The sequence below is a fragment of the Phaenicophaeus curvirostris genome, chromosome 1 (genome assembly GCF_032191515.1).
Source record: "Phaenicophaeus curvirostris isolate KB17595 chromosome 1, BPBGC_Pcur_1.0, whole genome shotgun sequence".
Classification (NCBI taxonomy): domain Eukaryota; kingdom Metazoa; phylum Chordata; class Aves; order Cuculiformes; family Cuculidae; genus Phaenicophaeus; species Phaenicophaeus curvirostris.
In genome coordinates, this window is record NC_091392.1 from 7,016,913 (window position 1) to 7,036,692 (window position 19,780).

Here is a 19,780-nt window from a genome sequence, read left to right on the forward strand (position 1 = left end):
CTGGCAGAGGCTGCCCAGGGAGGTGGTTGAGTCACCTTCCCTGGAGGTGTTTAAAGGACGGGTGGACGAGGTGCTGAGGGGCACAGTTTAGTGTTTGATGGGAATGGTTGGACTCGATGACCCGATGGGTCTTTTCCAACCTGGTGATTCTATGATTCTCTCCAGTTCCATGATTCTAAGATTCTATCACAGAATCATAGAATGGTTTGGGTTGAAGGGACCTTAAAGATCATCTAGTTCCAACTCCCCCTCCACGGGCAGGGACATCCCACCAGCCCAGGCTGCTCAAGGCCCCATCCAACCTGGCCCTGAACACCTCCAGGGATGGGGCAGCCACGACTTCTCTGGGCAACCTGGGCCAGGGCCTCGCTGCCTTCAGAGTGAAAAAATTCCTCCTTATGTCCAGTCCAAATCTTCCCCCTCTCCAGTTTATACCCACTGCCCCTCAGCCTATCGCTACAAGCCTCTGTGAACAGTCCCTCCCCAGGTTTCTTGTAGTCCCTCAGGTACTGGCAGGTCGCTCTAAGGTCTCCTCGGAGCCCTCTCTTCATTCCATGAATAAACACAACCACGGCCAGCGTCGCTCCTGCCCCCGCGGGGCTCGGTGGGAGGGAAGGGGGAGGAGGAGGAAGAGGGGGAGGAGGAGGAAGAGGAGGAGGAGGAGGAAGAGGAGGAGGAGGAGAGGGGGGCGGGGCAGCGCGGTCCGTGAGCCGCTGCCATGGCCGCGCCGTGACGGGGTGAGCGGGGCCGCGGGGCGCCGGGCGGGGAAAGCGAAAACGAAAGTGGAAAAATCAGCTGAAACGGAGCCTCGCGGGGAAAGGCGGCGCAGGGGCCGGGGCTGGGGGGACCGGGGGGAGCTGCCGGCGTCCTGCTGTCGCGGAATCGTGGGATGGGTTGGGTTGACAGGGACCTTAAAGCCCATCCAGTCCGTCCCCCCCCCCGCGCCCTGGGCAGGGACACCCCCCACAGCCCAGGCTGCCCAAGGCCCCATCCAGCCTGGCCTTGAGCCGCCCGGCTATCCGCAACTTCCCTGGGCAACCTGGGCCAGGGCCTCACCACCCTCATCGGGAAGAATTTCTTCCTAATCTCCCCCCTTCCAATTTAAAGCCGTTCCCCCTCGCCCTCTCACTCCATGCCCTTGTAGAAAGTCCCTCCCCGGGTTTCCTGTAGCCGCTTCAGGCACTGGAAGGTCGCTGTAAGGTCTCCTCAGAGCCTTCTCCAAGCTGAACAGCCCAAACTCTCTCAGCCTGTCCTCGCATGGCAGGTGCTCCAGCGCTCTCGTCATCTTTGTAGCCCTCTGGGCCTGTTCCAACAGCCCCGTATCCTTCTTATGCTGGGGGTTCCAGAACTGGACACAGGACTCCAGGTAGGATCTAAGGAGAGCAGCGTACAGGGGGAGAACCACCTTCCTCGACCTGCTGACCAGGGAAGAGGGGGAGCGTGGGTGAGACAGGGGTTCTCGTTTCATCCCTGCTTCCCACTGCCCTGTGGTCAGAGCTGGCCGGGAGAAAGGGGAGTGAGACGAAGGTTCTTGTTTCAGCCCCACCTCCCACAGTCCTGTCCGGCTGCCCACGGCCAGGGATGACAAGGGAAAAAGGGGAGTATGAGAGAGTTTCTTGTTTCATCCTCACCTCCTGCAGTCCTGTCTGGCTTGTTTTGCGGAATCATTGCTGCCCATTGCTAGGGCTGGTGAGGGAAAAGGAGGAGCGTAGGTGAGACGGAGGTTCTTCTTGTTTTGTCCCTGGAGAAATGGGGTTGGAGGAAGGGTTGGATAGCCCAGGAGATGTCTTGGGGATCAGTTTCTTTATTTGTGCAGTCCTGTGTGGGGTGAATGGCACATGGAGACTCACAGATACTCCTGAGTTGCTGGGTGAGGGGGGTTGGAAGGTGCCTCCATGCTAGGACAAGATGTGTGCCTTACTTTTCTGAATCAATGAAGCTAGGATTATATTTTCCTTGTAAGCATTTATTAGGGAAGAAATCAAGAATTTTCTCTTTGTGAACCTCATAGTAGATGCTTCAGAGATGTCCAGGAAGTTGAAAAGCCATTCTGCTGAAAATGGAGAGCATCCCGAGAGTAAAATGGAAAATGGAACAGACAGCATGGCAGCCCCTGCTCTTAGTACCTACACCCCAGAAGAGATGGTGCAGCAGATGAAAGAACTAATCACTGAGAACAATGAGCTAAAAGGTGAACGTGAATGTGAACCAGAAATGCCAAAGTCTTGAGGCTCTTCTACAGGGTATTTTGTCCTACAAGTATGAATTTAGTGCTCATTTGCCCTTGCTGGATAATATTTTGTACCGGGGTAGCAATTGCTGTGTAAATGAGTCTGCAAGTGGCAAAGCCAGTTTGATAGAACACATTAAATTGAGTCAGTATGGAGGATTAGGGGGAGAACATCGATAAGTTTCCCTGAGAATACCTAATGAGTTGAACCTTTCAGATGAGACAGCTTTAGTTCTGGATCTCAGGAGTTTGTGTCAGATATGCATTTTACTTTCCAAATAGGGCAAAACCCAAAGGATTGGGGAATTTTCTGTGTAAGACAAAGGTGCCTTACTGTTTATATGGCAACAGAGCATGAAGTCATATACTTTTGTGGCTGTGATTTTGTACTAGTGTTTAAATTCCACCTGAATAATTTTTGAACCTGGTCCAGGCCTTGGAGTCTCGTGGGTATCTGGCAGAAATGTTTCTAGAAGTGCCTCTGGTATTTTGCTGAAAGGTCCTATATCATGTAATATAATGTTTCAGGACCATAATTACAGCTGCCATAACTCATACCTTGCAGAATCATTCTCCACAGCTACATTTATTTACATAGCCTGAAGGATTTGTTGGCAGTTTAATAGATGACATCAGGACATAATGGAAGTTAACGGAAAATACAGTGTATAAAAGATTTTCAAGCAACTGGCTTTGAGTTTGTTGCTTTAAAAAAAAAGCAAGCCTGAAATAATTTCATTGACTCTTCCTAAAAATCTTGTAAGCATTTTACAGTGATAAGGCTGATGTCATTACATACTTAGTTACATACGCATGACTTCCCAGCTAGAGGAAACTGACTTTGCTGTAAGTTTGTTGGGTTTTTTCGATGTTTTCAATGAAATCTTAACCAGCTGTTCAAATAGAGCATTGTTGGGCATATTTGAGACTTTAGAGTTTATGAGATCTGTTTTCATGCAGCAATTTACCAGTCTCTGCAAAGTCTCAGTAGTTTCAGAATCTCAGTTCAGCATTTTCACTTGGGCTGATCTTGTAAATAATAAATGCATCAAGATACTAAGTGCCTCTCATGAACAATACTTCTTGCTTGTACTTCTTGGTTTAGGAATAGGTCAAGAAGTGAGACTACAGGCATGTGATTTCAGCGGTGTATTTAATGCTCTTTATTGTAGTGCTAACGGACTAGGATAGGTTTGGTATTTAAGGTATACAAGAAGGAGGTTTGCATTTCCTACCCAGTTATTGCTAACCCATTTCCTTACCCACTGGAGAATCCTGAGCTCAGTGCAGTGGAAATCTGATGTTTCATTGACAAGAGTATTAATGTGAATCAGTGTCCTGTTTCTTGCTGTCATTTAGAAGCCATGAAGTTGCATAACCAAGCTATGAAGGACCGATATGAGGAACTTTCCATCTGGCGAGAGAAGCAGAAAGAAGAAAGAGAATTTTTCGAGTTAAAGTTTAAGGAAGCTAAGCAGTGCTTGCTAGCCAAGTGCATTGAAAATGAACAGCTACAGCAACAACTTCAGAGCTTAAAGGAAAGAGAAGGAGCTGAAATGGTAAATAAGGAATTGGTTGGGTAGACATGGTTCTAAATTGAAAGTCTGGAACATTTGTGTCCCTTCAGTACGCTTGGAGGTTCAGAGATTTGTCAATGTCTAACTGATGTTGGCCTGACTTAGTTTATAAAGTGAGTCTTCTCAGAGTGTGATTGTGCCACACCTGAGGTAATTTACATTTTAATTATTATTTAATTAACAATAATAATTAAAATTCTTGATGTAAGAAGAAACTAACATTTCTTTTAACTTTTCATTCTTTATTTTGTTTAGCATTGGGTAACTTTACTTTGTTCTTCCCTTTGCTTGTTAGCTTATCAGTCTCAAGATCATTTAACTGCTCTTGTATTTGTGTTTCCAGGGAGGAGTTGTCAAGTTAGCAAAAAAAAAAAAAGACCTGCCATCTATTTTTATTCTGTCATTCTCCTCTCCTGAAAGCTCTTTTGGTGAGGTCAGATTTGATCGGTACTTCTGCTGCCCCATTTGAGTCTGACTTTCTCCCTCTGTATTGCCTTTGGCTCTGTAACACATCATTTCTAATGTTGCAGGTGATTGCTTAGCAGCCAGGCAACACTTTGCAGGTAGTACTGAAGACATTTATGGAGCAAGCCTGTTAACAAACCCTACTTTGTGTCGCACATGGTCATGTGAGTAGATGTTTAACAAGAGGTTCCATACAGAGCCAAACTGATACATCCTGGTATCTGGTACCCATGTGGATTTTTTGTTGCTTGATGAAGGATGAGTGTATTAGTCTTTTTCTCAACGGAGTCACTAGTAGACTCTCCTTTCCTCTCCCAACTGCCCATTTTATGGAACTCTTTTTCAGCATCTAAATCAAAATTGGCCAGTGAGTTCAGAAGTTAAAAGGGGAAATAAAATCTTGTATAAATAGTGTGATTGTGGTATTTTCAGCATGTAAAATAAAGATTGTGTAAGTATTACTTAATCTTTGCTTATTAGTCTTTACAGGCTGAAAGTTGTGTTTCAGGATTGTCAAGGAAACTCAGAATTTCGTAAATCTGGAATAGTTCTTATGGGGAAGTAAAGGATTTGTTCTGCCTCAGCCTGTTTCAGAATTTCTTGTGTTTTGAATACTTAAAATGTGTTATTGACAGAGGTATCCAACCTGCTTGAGTAATCCAGCATCTGGATAAGTAGAAATAATTATCTTCTAATTACCTCTTATCAAGAGATTCATAGAGTAAGCCTTGGTTCTTCTGTGATTCTTTGCAATTTTATCAGCCAGTGGTAACTATTATTTAGACAGCAATTTTTTAAATTTCTGTTCACAGCTTTCAGGCTGACTGTCATTTAAGCCAAAATTACTTTCTCTCTTGAATGCTTTAGTTCTACTTTAATCTTTTTTTTTTTTTTAAATTATTTGTTTAGAAAGAGCAAGACAGAAATGCCTCTGACAGAAATACTAATTTAAAATTAGTCCAATTTCTCTCATCTCTGTGTTTTCCTGTTAACTGAGATAGACTATATTCCATTGCTACCATTAAGTGATACCTCTGTTTCACACAAAGCAAAACACAGGCATATTGTGTTGCCTCCCTTAGTGGTAAAACAGCATTTATAGGAGGGTTTCTCTCAAAGCTGTATCACTGTTAGCACAGGTTGCTGTAAAACTCTCTCCTCTTTACTGGAGCTGACTCTTAATTGCATCTTCTTACAATCTTAAGCACAAAAGCAGAGATGGCAGCAAGTCAGGTGCGTAGGGAGGTACTGCAGGGTGAGAGACACTGTCAGCATAGAAAGAGTTTGGAGATGTGGCATGACTGATAGGTTACAATGTAATTGTCTGGAATTTACACTGATGGTATGTGGTGTAATAAAAGGCATTACCAAGAGGTGGAAGGCTTGGATTACAAAATGAAGAAGAAACAAACTCAAGGGGAAAGTTTCTTAATGGAGTGAGGCGTCTAAAAGAGAGAAAAAAATGAGGCTTCCTGGTTATGTAGAAATTTGAGAGGGTTTTGAGTATTCTGGGAATAGGCAAGAGGTAGAGGGTGAAGGAGGCAGGCATGACTGGAACGAGAGATTAAGTTTGAGGAGAATCTCAGAGACAGAAGCCTTGCGGAAGGGAAGGGATATAGGGAGAGATCTGAACATGGAGATGGGGAACAGAGGAGTTGTGTATTGGGGAAAGGCTGAAAGTGAAGTTTGTGGAAAAGCTCTCTGCCCACTGGTCTTTTATCCCTAGAATGTTGGGTACATTTGGGGAAAAAAAGGAATAAGGATATGGGTGAAAAAATACAATAATTCTGGACAAGAATTCTGTAGGTTGGCTGAGAACCTGTATGGGAGGCATAGATTCAGGCAAAGGTTTACATCCCCCGTTTCTGTGCATTCAGAGAAGCAGGACCATGTTTTCCAGAAGAGTGATGCTCATCATTTGATTTACTTGGTTTCATGTTTTAGACCTGCTGCCGAGTGGACCAAAGCATGATTTAGGGATCTGTGCACTGGGTCTTTCCAGGCAAAGCTAAACAGAGAAGGGATGCAGGGCACCATTCTTATGTTCTTGCTCTGTGCTCCTTGGCTGCTGTTTCATTTTGGTTGGCTAACGCAGGGTCTGTTTATCCCAGGAGGGCTGTGTGGCTCCTGAGAAGGAAGTGAGGCAGCTGAAATCCCAGGTGCAGCGGCTCCAGGCTGAGAAGGCAGATCTGCTAGCTATCATTTCAGAACTGCAGGTCAAGCTGAACATATCCTCAGCGGAGGATTCCTTTGTGGAGATCGGGATAAACGTAAGTGAAAAGAGCACAGTGACCCACAGCCAGAAATTTTTGTTCCATCTTGGTCCTCCTTTTTGTGCAAACTGAATTTTCTTCTAGGCTAAATGATGGGGAAAGCAAATATCAGTGTAATTAGGGCAACAGAGTTTTCTTGGTGACATTCTGCTGTGAGGTAATTAGCACTCCATCTTCCTTTTGTGGAAAAGGTGAATCTATACCTATGCCAATGAAAAGTCCATGCCTTTTTGTGAAGAAACAGCAAACTGCCAGCAACAGCAATAATGCAGAGAGGAGTTGCATGGTCTCTTAGATTACCTGACATGGAGCATTTGTGTGCTGCAAGGTGTAGCGGTAAAGGACTTGGAATTTATTTTCATCCTTCCACTTCCATGCTCAAAGTAAATTCATATCATAGGTGGCCTTTATCACGCTATGAATTTTTTTTTGAGAAACCAGCGTGGTCCAAAAGGTGACTTCTGACTAATTCAGTATATTAAGACTCTTGTCTTGGTTGGAACTCCTAGGAATATCTGTGCTATATGTCGTTAAGGGGTAGCACCTGTGCATAGAGGGGGGCATTTTCTTTGGAGAATGGGACTTAATTTTTACTGTCAGGTATGCGTAAGACATAGGCAAAAAAAAACAAATGCAAAGCCGAGTATTCCCTAGAAGCACAAAAATCTGCTTTTTCTACTGATTAGAAAAATCTTCGTAGGCAAAATGTGAAAATGTGGATCTTTGCTATCCCTGTAATAGCAGGTCCCTCTTTGGAAAGTACAAGTGCAACAGAAAATTAAGAGAGTTTAATTGCAGCATGTTTAGAGTTGTCAAGGGAAGCTTCATACTGCAGGAAACCCTCAAGGATTTGTTCTCTGGGGGGTTTTTGCTACAAAGATTCTCCTTTGGTCTACAGATATCAAAGAGTGAGTTTTGTAGTGGGAAAGAAAAGTGGTGTTTAGATTTATACTTGAAGTCACCTGCAGTGATGCTGGTTGTTGCTGTGTGATGCCCCATCATCTTGATAAGAGAGAATGGCTGTGAAGTTGCTGTTGAAAGGAGGCCAAATCCCATTGTTGTTCCTCTTCTCTGAACAGTCCAGAAGAGATACAGAGAAAGGCATGTGAAATATTTAAGTTAAGAATTTCCAAACATGAAACTGATCTGTAGGAATTTTGTGATTATTTATTTTTATTACCATTATACTAGTTTTCCCTGCTTTTCTTCCTTCATTAACTCAAGTAAATAAAACTGCTTCATCCGGATACTAAGCTAATAGTGTTTTTTCTTTCCTAGGAGGGAGAAATAAATAGAACTGCTAAGGAACATCAAGAGAGTTCTGGTGAAATGACCAGTAACATTGCACTCTACGTGTATGTAGGTTCTTGTGTGATGTGTGTGATTAAGAATTTTGCAGTGTTTTTTGTTTTCAGTGTGAGGGAACTTTTTTTTATGAGGAATGCGCTAGGAAATCCTGGGGTTTTGTGTCCTTACATCCCTCTGTTGCACTAGTTCTGGTTCCTACCATGTTGGAGAGATCTTCAGCTCTCTGGCATTTTTCCTTCCAATTTTTACTAGCTGGCAAGAAGCATATTCTGGCCAGTTGGCCAGGCGTTTATGTACCTATTGACTTGCCAATTTTTCGGGCTTTTAAGGGAGGCCGAACAGAAAAGATAAAGCAAGAGGCTGCAGGGACTGCCTCCCTTCTTGTCACTGGAGACCATCTAATCGAGTATCTGTCCTCCACTCAATTATAATGACATTGGTAAAATCAGAGGTCTCGTAGTCTTTCAAATCTGAACCCTGTCTGTTCTATTTGTGTGTGGTTGGTATAAAGTGTATCACAGTGGGGTAAACAGGCAGTGCAATAACATAGTCCTTATTTTTTCAGGTTACTTGGCTTAAGATACCAGCATTCTGTTTAGGCTACTTATCAAAATTTGATCTTTACATCAGCACAAGGGACTTTCTTGCCCTTAGCTGAACCTTAACTCCTCATAGACATAGACAGCTGATACTGTTAAACTCCCTCTTTTTGGATACTGCCCAAGTTAGCAGCTAGATGGTTGTGGCTGGACTCTTGTATTTACTTTGTGGACTTTGCTTTTGGAAGGAAAGAATATAGAAAATGGTAAGTGCTTAGCAGGCCAGAAAGCTGTGCTCCATGTGCAGGTTTTCTCTTAAAACTCTGTCACTCCCTACGTCACTGCAAGGCAGAACAACATGTTAATGTAATGACACAGAAAACTTGTCCCTCAGAATGTAGTTAAGAAGTTGAAAGGTGAAAAAAACCCGCTATGGTCAGGGATGAAACTGAGAGAATTGCTGACCACAGACCAGGCTGCAAGTATTCAGCTTGTCATTAGCAGTGGCTTGTGAGAGCCCTCTGATTATGAGAAGACGTTCTCTGTGGGACCTGCTTACCTTTAGATGGGTATCTGGCACTTATCTACAAGAACAGGGGTATATGTACCTTTTAAAATATTTTGTATCATCGCATGTCTTTGTCCAGCATTGAAACTTTAGACTGGTGCTTGTTAACAGGTTCAGAGAAATGCAATCCGCTCAGGATGGGTTTATTTCTGTAAGAGTAAAACTGTGCGCTAAAAATCCCCTGATAAAAGTTATTTACTTAAAATATCCTGGCTGAACACTGTCTTTGGGTATTGAATTTTGCTCAGTACAGATTTCTAGCTCTCACAAGCACATAAAAGGCTGCTTTACTTTCTGTTCTGAACTACAAAAGCAGTTTTAAACACATGCTGGAATGGAATGCGAGATTTTATCATCAGGAAATTAAATTACCTTATTTTTCTGGCAGTTTTGTATTTGGTTTTGATTGGCTTCTACAGGAGCATAACATGATTTTGAAAAGAGCGATAGAACATGAGGGAGCTGAAACACTGAGATTTTGTCTGAAAAAGAAGGCAATTTCTGATGACGGTTTTAGTGGAATGTGCCTTTTTTTTCCTGGAAAGGAATGAGGCAGAGATAAGAAATGTTGCATGGTTCATCAGAAAAAGAAGTTATTTTGAGAACAGACAGCAGCACTTTGCTGAAGGGACTGCAGAGTAGGTTAGAATAGATGCACTGGAGTTTGTATCATCTTGACTACTTTTCTTTTCCTTGCTTAAGTACTAAATTGTTCCCCCAGCTTGACAGGGGAACACAGTAAGGACTGCATTTACATACACAGGGACTGGGGCTGGTGGCTTGTAGGCAGGTCTTGGTTCTTGGGAATGAGCCATTTGCTCAGAATGTTGGGTTGCACCACTGTGTAAAATAGTGGCCTCTCAGACTGGATCACAGAACTAAGGATAAGGAAGGGCTCTACTAAATTCACAGCTGTTGTTATTTACATCTGATTTGGTTTGAAGCAGGAGCAAAGCTACAGATGAACTGAAGAATTTGGAGTCTGAGGAGCTAACTGTGAGCCAGCTGCTCTGCTGCCTCAGAAATGAAACTCAGAAGAGGGAAGAACTTGAGAAGGAGCTGCAGGATCACAAAGAGAGGTGTGAAGGACGTGTACTGTAACATTTGGAGCTGTTCTCTTTCGGAGCTGTTCTCTTTCAGGGCTGTTGCAGGTACCAAGTCCATGGCTGAACAGAGACAAGCTGAAATATCAGTGTGACTTGGATGGGGAATTTCCTGAGCACTGAGTAGCAACAGACTATTTTTGTGATAGTTCTTATGGGGATAAACCACAGGTTCTCTTCTGTGGGCAAAAGAGTTTCCATGTTTTTATCATTATTTCCTCTAGCAGCACAGATAAGACTATTTAACCATTTCCTCTTGGGTTTGGACTTTCCCCAGGTTATGTCAGAACGATCTGATGACTAGTTGAGGATGTTCTTTCCACTTACTCCTCCATAGTTATTTCGTTTTGTATGAATCATCTGCGTGTGGGGCCTTAAGCAAATCACTGTATAAAACAGGGATTACAGTCCTCTTTGTGATACTGGCAGGCTACATTTAGCAATGTGTGAACTTGGAAGAGCTCCTTAGAAATGGCTATAATAAGTTTAATTCCAAACTTACCTAAGAGTTTTTCCAGCAAGAGCTGCATAAGAGTCTGTCTCAGCTCAGTTTTATGGGTATAAATCAGAATGACTGTTTGGGTGTGGAAAATTGCCCAAACAGCAGCCATTCCAAATCCTCACTTCGCAGAGACAGAGTAAGATTTCCTAGACGTTACCTACTCTGAAAGGTTGGTGCCACGGTAATTGCTTCTATATGGTATTCCTAGAAGAGGTAATGAGCCATAGCCAAATGATTCTTAGAAATTGCAGCCTCTGAAAATATTGAAGGAAGATAGAGTCAATGTTAATTACTGGGTTCAGGGGACAGACTGATGCATGCATTTCCAGAGGGTTAGCAGTTTTGGACTTTACTAAAGATCAATCACTGTGGACTGAATGTTGCTGTCCTTCTCCACACCTGCAGACTTATACATCCATTTTAATTAAATATACGTGCTGGGTGTTCTGTGTTCTTCAGGAGCCCCACTATTGTGCTGGCTTTCCTGCATATTGGTGCTTTCAGTGCTGCCTCTCATTTGTGGCTGTGATGTTAGAGAATACATCACTTGCATGAAATCCTTGAATAGTCACGATCTCACTTTAAATATAGGCCAAATCCATATTGTTGGAATCTTCTGTTTTCCAGACTGTCAAAGCTGGAGAAGGAAACCAGCAACTGCCTGGAGAGAGGGACACAAACTGAACAGGAAGAAGTGGAGAGTTCAGATGCTGTAAGTACCTGTGCTCCTGAGGTCAGATTTAACAACATACAGCTTATTTGTTGAGGTCAACAACCTCGGGGCATGGATTTCCCCTTGTGCAAAGGGAACAAAGGACAAATATCTTGAATAGGGTATGGAAGCGAATTTTGAACTCTCCAATCCATATCTTAGAGGTGGTTCCAAATTATCCCAGCCAACAAAAAAGGGTGAAATTGGTCACCAAGAATTAAGGAAGCACAGCGTAACTGCAGGTTAACGTCATTACCCTGGCAATGCCCACTACACAGAGAGAGATGTAGCCATTTCTAGCTGCAGAGAGTCTTCTAGACTGGGTGAATTTCTTCAGTGCTGACTAGATCGCCTTTTAGATCTGGATCCAGTGATACCATATGGTAAAACAGACTTTAAATGTGGAGCTCATATGGCACGTGGTTTGGGTTTTTTTTCATGTTTTTGATGACATGTATTACAGTGGTTGGGCATAACTATCTTAGATTGAGATACAGTCCCAGGCAAACTGTTGACTGTTGTTTGCGGTTAAGATTTTGGATAGATGCTGGGATTCAGCCAGATTCACCCACCTAAACTTATGTGCCTGCCATCTCTTTGTGTGGTAGGTAAGTAAGTTCCCATAGCAGTGGAGATCCATTCAGTTTCAGTGCAGCTGCATAATACAGGAAACCAAGAATGCCTGTAGATGAGGCAGCATGTGTTATCTGAGGTGCTGCATGGGGCTAGCAAGTATGCTGTGGGATCTGCTGGAGACCTGTGGCCATTGGAAGGCCAGGACAAGTATTTTAGGACAGGGCTGATATAGTTAAACAAGACCAGTTTGTGGTCAGGCCAAAAGATGTTCTTTCTGATGACAGCAGATTTAATTCAGATTTAATTCTCATTTAATTCTTTCTAGTATTTTTATCTCAACATTGCCTGAGTTACAGCTTGAGCCACATGCTCCTGATCTAAGTGCTGATATTGAGCTCAGACTAGTTACATGCTTGTGATGGCAGCCATTTCCATTTATATGCTGTTGGATTTCTTTGGGGGGCTCTTATCAGCAGAGGGGAGCTCTTGTTATCTTCTCCTATTGTAACGTGTAGATCTTTAAAGAAACAATGTGGGTGTGCAGCGTGGATCGTTTGAGGGCTCTGCATTTGAAGACATCCTGGGAGAGAAGGAAGAGTTTTTCAAATTTGCTTTGACTCTGGAGAGTGAGGAGTGGCTGAGGGAAAGGAGGCTAGAGCACATCCTATGCCAAAGAGCTGCAGGATACTAACACCTCCCACTGGATCCAGTGGCTCAAGGCCTCACCCAGCCTGGTCTGGAACACCTCTAGGGGTGGGGCATCCATGACTTCTCTGGACAACCTGTTCCAGTCAAGAACTGAAGTGTTCCAGACCTGTGGTTCTCATGCATGTGGTATGAGAGATCACTGTGTGTAGGGAGAGTGTCACTGGCTGGATGGGTTGCATGTGTAATAAAAATAAATAATAATGCATAAAAACTAGTTTTCTGCTTTCCGTGCAAAAGCAGAATATAAGATATTAAAATGGAACAGGTAATGCCAGTACAGGATATAACTGGGAAAAGAAAGGTTAAGGTTTTAGTCTGCCTCCTCTGCTTCCCTACTTTTAAACTGTTTCTTCTGAGTTCTAACTGCTGTCACACCTCTTCCTAAAGAGCACACTGATGCTAGTGGACTGGTAGCCTACCTAGGGACAGATCATTTGTTTCTGTCTCTTTGACATCCTAACTGTTGCTTAGACTGGCAGTAATCACTAAGGCTGCCCGCTTTGCTTATGTGTGTTTTAAATTGTGAACTCTGAGAAAGAAACTGTAGATGTGTTTCCCATCTGCATGAATTGCATTCCAGCCAATGTTGGAAAGTCAATAATAGTTTTGTCTTTTGAGTCACCTGGATTTTATGAAAGTGTTAAGTCCAAATGAGATTCTGCCATATTTAGGAGTAGTTGGTAGCTGTGAAGCCTTGTGGACAGGACTCTATTAATGAGTATACAGTGTAACAGTGCAGACTGACTTGCACTGTTTTCTCTAGGGAAAGAATGAAGCTTACTGGTTAGATCTCTTAGTTAGCCTGCAACTTTCCTGTCTGGGATTGTCCATATGTAATTTTCCTTATTTTTTCTCTGAAAGGTTGGCAGTGAAGTAGCAACCCTGAATATGCAAGTTTGTGCTCTGTTTAAAGAGCTTCAGGAAGTCCATGAGAAGTTAAAAGAAGCACAACTGATTCAGAAGAAGTTTCAAGAAAGGTAAGGTTCCAAAGAACAAAAGTTCTGCCGTGACACCCAGTATATAATTGTATGACAACTCCCACCTTGGGGAACTCACCAGCTCTACAAATATCAACCTAAATACCTGTTTCACAGAAATGCTGTAAAAGATTGCTCCTCCTTTGTTAGTGGAGAGGAAAGGACAGACATACAGTTACTGTCAGAAAAGCTGAGCTGCTAACCCAGTTCTACAAATAGAACTCCAGAGCCTTGAATTTTAAGATTTGGGTTTTAACCCCTCCTGATGTAAAAGGCAAATGTTTCCTGTTTTCTGCTTCATATATTTAATCCCTGCTCTAGTTTTACGGAAGGAAGCTAAGGGAGCTGGTTATGACCCTTTTCACATGAGCTGTCTGTGCTTTTGAAGACTAATTGTGTAGGTTATAAAAAGTGGTTACAAGACCCTCACTTCATTTGGTTCTTTTTTGTCAAATTCCAGTTCTTTGAGATTCATAATAGTAAGAAAGTAAGTGTTCGTTTAAGTAGCTTTGTTTTCTGATGGTTGTGTGTAGATTATTTTTTTCCTTTCCTTGTTCTTCATCAAAATAAGCCTTTAAAGTGAGCCACACAAAGATTTTTCTTGTAATATGTCTAGTGCACCAAATCCATCAGGAAAACATGAACAGAAGAGATCAACCTTTTTTCCTTGTTCTGTCAGATGCCAGGTACTTGAAAGAAAAAGCTCGGCTGCTGCATCAGAATTGGAGGAGAAGCAGCAGCTAATATACACAGTCAAGAAGTTGGAACTTCAGGTGGAGAGTGTGCAGGCAGAGGTCAAGCTGGAACAAGCCAAGACACTTGAAGAAAAGTGAGTATGACTTGGGTTTATATTCCAGGGAGGTATTGTTGGTGAGGAAGGGAAATCCAAGGAAATCTGGCCGAAAGGGAATTGCATCTGAAGTACTAGTCTAAGTGTTCTGCACCCTTTAAAATCGCATTGTGTCTGTAGTGTCTGAATTAGAAACTTGCATTCGCCTCAGCATCTATGTCACTTGGAACCTGTATTCTCCACATTAGGCCCAAACTGTTCCTTTTGTCTAGTGAACCCCTCACTTGGGAAAGTTTGAGCTTATAAGCTCCGACTTGTATCTTCTGTTTGTCAGAGCTGGAATTGGGTCAGGTATAACATAGAAGCAGAGGAAGCAGGAAAGTGACAACAGCTATCGCATTGACTAGCAGGGGTAAATGCGTATGCATCTTGGAGGGTTGGCACAAGTCAGGTGGTGACAATGATGGAAAGCTGATATTAATGAAGAGGTGTACAGTCCCTACAATACATTTGCAAGTGGGAGAGGTAAGTATGCAGTGAAGCTGAAGCGAAGCGACTCGCTGTTTTGCTCTGGCTCCCTACTTCCTTTCATGTGGAGTCCGCCTAAGGAGTGAAGATGTCAGTCCAAGCTGTACAGAGAGGCTGAACTGCCTGAAGGACCTGGCTTCAACTGCTGGAAAAGCTGCTTATTATCTTTGGAGTCTGGTTCTTCTGCTGATGAATTCTTCTTCACTTGAAGTCTCTCAGTCAAGGCTTGGATATCTTCCTAAGAGAGGTGTTACATTTTGAACAGAATTTCTGAGCTTGATGTAAAAATACTGAGTGATGGATTCTTCAATCTGAAATGCAGACAATCCTTAAGGACATTTGTTTGGACTCAGTCCAAGGATAGTGGCAGTGCACAGCTCATGGGAAGAGAGATGTTGGGACGTGGAGCATGATTTTTTCTCATTAGAAATGCAGATTCATTTGCAAGGAGCTGGAGGTGGTTGGAGTTTTTTTTTCTAAATGTTGACATTATTTAGATTTCAAATAATGTTTTAAGTATTTCAAACTTTCGCCGCTTTTCTTGTCATAAACAGGGCAAGATATAATAGTTTGCAGGATACATATAGCAAACTCGTTCCTGAACTCACTGAGGCAAAGAAAACAATTGATGAACTGAAACTCAAAGAGGTAAACTCATCGCAAAAAGAAATCATAATTAATTAGGGGGAAGTGGGAAGGGATGGTGGAATGTATCTAGAAACAAACTTAGGCAGTAAACAGCTGTCGTCCTTTCTAATATAGCATGCAGCGTAGCAGCAATGCTCTGATAAACATGGATCCTGTGCTGCCCCTTATAGACGACATTATCCAAACATCCATACTTCCATAGTATTTCTAGATAAGATCTAATCTGCAGTGCAGTATGGAGTCCAGCCCTTAGTGATCAGTGATGTGCAAAGCCATACAGGTGTTCCTGCACCATATTTTGTAAATATGAGAAGGTGGACCTCTAAACATTTTTGTAATCTTGAATATAATTGCCTACCACAGTGAGGTCCTGCTCATAACTGAGGCTTCTTGGAAGTGCCAGATTCTTCTGTATAATTTTGAGAAGTTTGAGAGTATCTTTTGCAGGGTCTGTTTGGGAGTTCTCTTTTAACATGGTACAGTGTAGTTTGAAAGCTAATCTTTAAATTAAAATATCAATCACCACTGTTGTCTAAGTCCAAATTCCTTTGATGAAAAACTGGAAGCTTTTCTAAGGGCAGGAGGAATAAGAAGCAAGTTTTCAGTTCAAGCAGTGTATTCTGAGTTCATCTCATAATCGTAGTTCTTCCTTGCAGCTGAACAGAGTGGATAAAGTTGTGGTAGAACAACTGAATGCAAAGGTGGAGTTGGCAGAACAAGCCCTTGCTGCAAAGCAGCTCCAGATAGATGAAATGAAGCAGATAATTGCTAAGCAAGAGGAGGACCTTGAAACCATGGCTGTGCTCCGTGCTCAGGTATCAGCTCTTCTTCAGAAATGGGCAGTTGCCCCATCCAGGCTTCAGAAAGCAGATGGAACTAATTAATGGCTCACTCTGGCTTACTGAATACACTTCCTCAATTCCAAAGCATAATTCCCTTACTCCGCCTGCCTTATGGATCCCTGCAGAGCCTTTACCACCATATCCTACGGTTCTGTAGGAGGAACTGTGTATGCTAGAGTCTGGCACAACAAACAAAAGTTGGGAGTAGATGTATTTGTATATTTAAAACCACTGCCTTAAGAATCACTGCATCTGGTTTAGGGATGATTTTACTCAAACAGTGACTAAAAAGGTTCTGCCTCACATTTAAGTTACAGAACTGTCATCTTGCCCAGTTCCAATCTCTGTGCCGCAGGCTTGACTGTCATCAGTCAAATTCCCTCTTCGCTGCTTGTTTGTACCTCATTTGTGCCTCTGTGCACCAGAGGGCAATAGCACTGTCCCAGATGACAGACTTAATATCTTATACAGAAACTACTGAGTCTTCTCTGCCTTGTAAGTAGTGCAGGCCTTCACTTTGCAGCATGTAGGTGCTGCAGGAGTGTTCGAAGTAGATGCAGGCTGTGATACAGGTGGGCTATTTTGTTATATAATACATGACTGATTCAGTGCGAGATAAAAATTCTCAGGATAATTCCATTTCTCTGATCAGATGGAGGTTTATTGTTCTGATTTCCATGCTGAGAGGGCAGCAAGAGAGAAGATCCATGAGGAGAAGGAGCAGTTGGCCACCCAGCTGGCATACATGCTAAAAGAGCAGCAAAACCTTGAAGATTTTAGCCGGTAAGAACAGGCTTCAGCTGAGCTGCCTCTAGACAGTCTTGTTACCTGGTGTGCTGAAGTTGACCAATGTTGTCTTGGTAGCACCTCAGTAGAAAGGCAAACAACTTTGCAGACATTTATTTCTTGGCTCATTTGAATTTTAAAAGAGAAAAAATAAATTACTTGGCTGACTTCTCATTTTAATTTTGTGGTAGAATCTCGGTAAGGTGTGTTAGTTCTTACTCGGTTGCCTTAGCCAGATTTCACTTTGGATGATTCATATTTGGTAAATTTTCCCTGCTGATTCATTTGAGTTTCTTTGAGTTCTCGCCTTAGTTTCAGCGGTGAATCTGCAGCTAAGCTTGCTCTGCCTGTGCCTGCTGATTCTCCAAGTGTCAGTGCTAAGTGCTAAGTTGAGTACCTGCAATTTCAAGTACTGTGATACCCTGGAATTGCACCATTTTAGCAGTCTTAGCTGTAAAAGAGAAAAACAAAATATTAATTGTGTCCTCCATTCACCTTGTGGAAGCCACAGGTATGAGAAGAGTGACCAGAGTTTGAAGAATCAAGTTGCATTTCATGATAAGTGTGTACTGAACCATTTTTCTGGTATAACTTGCTTTTCTACTTTAGTCAAATTTGTGGTTTTCCCTGAGAGTCCTTGGGGTTTTCCTGAGGAATGTGCCCCAGGTGCCTAGGTGTGTGGCTGCCCAAGTCCTGCTGGTGTCAGTTGCATGACACTGATTTCAGCAGGACCTTGGCACAATCTCTCAGTGCAGCAACATTTCTCTGAGCAGCAGTTGTGAACTCCATGCATGACCATTTGACATGATTTACCTGCCAATCCTTTGATTTATTTTGACTCCTTTTACCTTTTCTGGAGGCAAAAGGAAGACACCTCTTGCTGAGTCTTTGGAGCCCTTAACTTATTTATTCTCCGCAGAAACTCTTTGGCGGAGATGCAGAATCGCCATGGAGCCAGGCCACCAGACCGGGAACACTCACCTCGCCTTGTCCAAAGAGGTACTGTAAGCTCATGAGGCCAGGCCTTGCTGCAGTCAGTTTAAAATAACTTTGCTTGGCTACAAGCAGCTCCGTAGCTTCCCTGTGGCTGTTCTGGCTGCTGGGTAGCTGCAGAGAGCATGATTCTCTGGCTTTTAGGAGCGAGCCACCAATCCTCTTCCAACTGCTCCGCAAAAAGAGTAGAAAAATCAAGTAATACAACAGGTAATCAGTTATCTTCTTTGCTTACAGGAAGTGGTAGTCAAGACTGGCCAGAGCAGCGGAATATCTCAGTTTATTCATGTCCCAAATGTGAAGAAATTCTACCTGATTTGGACACATTGCAGATTCACGTTATGGACTGCATTAATTGAGTGATGCCCTCCACTTCTTTAGTTTTCTAGAATTTCACCTGTCAAACAGATTTTTTTCTTCCTGCTTGAATAATGCTCACCTCCTACATCCAGTGAAGGAGGTTTTCAGGGGTTTCCCCATTAATTCAATGGGAAAAGGGTAAAACTCTACCTTGCCCTGTACTCACTAATCTTGTTTTAATCTGCTTTAGGAAAAGAATTTTTATAGGTTAACAACATGGATGCTTTAAAGAACTCCCAGTGTGTCTGCTGCTATGAAATCTTTAAGGAACATTCCGCCTAGTGTGCTGTGCTGGTATGGCTATCCCACAGAACGGAGCTGAGTCACTGAAATTAGAAGGGGGATGGGGTTGTTTAGCCTGGAGAAGAGGAGGCTGAGGGGAGACCTCCTGGAAGGAGGTTGTAGAGAGGAGGGTGCTGGCCTCTTCTCCCAAGTGACAGGGGACAGGACAAGAGGGAATGGCCTCAAGCTCCACCAGGGGAGATTTAGGCTGGACATTAGGAAAAAATTTTTCACAGAAAGGGTCATTGGGCACTGGCAGAGGCTGCCCAGGGAGGTGGTTGAGTCACCTTCCCTGGAGGTGTTTAAGGCATGGGTGGACGAGGTGCTAAGGGGCATGGTTTAGTGTTTGATAGGAATGGTTGGACTCGATGATCCGGTGGGTCTCTTCCAACCTGGTTATTCTATGATTCTATATATACTGATCAATTACAGTACTGTGACCCTGTAACTATTTCATCTGTCATATACTATAGAGCAGGAAACGAGTACATTAAAAAGCTGTTTGAGAAGCTTCCATCAAAATGGAGTAGTGCTGTATTCATCAAGCATTTGAAATGCAACCTGCTCTTTCTCCAGATTGCGGATTTATTGCTGCCCTTTGTGACCATACTAATCTGATGTTAAATTTTTGGTGGCTTATGTAACATCTTGCTTTAGGCAGATGGGGGTTCGATTTAAAACAGATCATTGAGGTCTGATATATGTAGCTCCGGTGTATCGAAGTCACTTGGTTTTATAGAACTGCTCATTTTTAAGGTGTTGTGTTGATTGTTCTTGATTGTAATGAATTCATGTGAACCTGTACAGTACTGTGTGAGAAAGAGCTGAGATGGATGTAACCTAATTTAAATAGAAGAGTATAATGGAGTTTCACATCTCAAAATAAATCTATTGCAAGTATAGAATTATCTAAGCCTGTGAATACTTTAAAGGTTGAAACAGCATTGCTCACATGTCTTTCAGCAGACCCAAGCTCAGTGCTGTGACTGGTGAGGGGAAAGGGCATATTCATG

The 19,780-nt window shown here is 42.9% G+C and overlaps 1 protein-coding gene across 2 annotated transcripts; it reads left to right on the forward strand.

Annotated features, from left to right (window-relative positions):
• Positions 1-675: 675 nt before the first annotated feature.
• Positions 676-19,672, forward strand: OPTN (optineurin). 2 transcript variants are annotated; one of them, XM_069869840.1, is made up of 14 exons: positions 676-737; positions 2,012-2,191; positions 3,590-3,789; positions 6,384-6,542; positions 7,824-7,900; positions 9,905-10,039; positions 11,193-11,277; positions 13,423-13,538; positions 14,218-14,367; positions 15,411-15,504; positions 16,161-16,319; positions 16,999-17,129; positions 18,052-18,131; positions 18,363-19,672. In XM_069869840.1, the coding sequence occupies exons 2-14, from the start codon at positions 2,026-2,028 to the stop codon at positions 18,482-18,484; spliced, it is 1,674 nt and encodes a 557-aa protein (XP_069725941.1). In that variant the 5' UTR covers positions 676-737; positions 2,012-2,025; the 3' UTR covers positions 18,485-19,672. The 2 variants fall into 2 exon arrangements, with proteins under 2 accessions (XP_069725941.1, XP_069726021.1); XM_069869920.1 differs by having other exon boundaries at positions 9,908-10,039.
• The last annotated feature ends 108 nt before the right edge of the window (positions 19,673-19,780 follow it).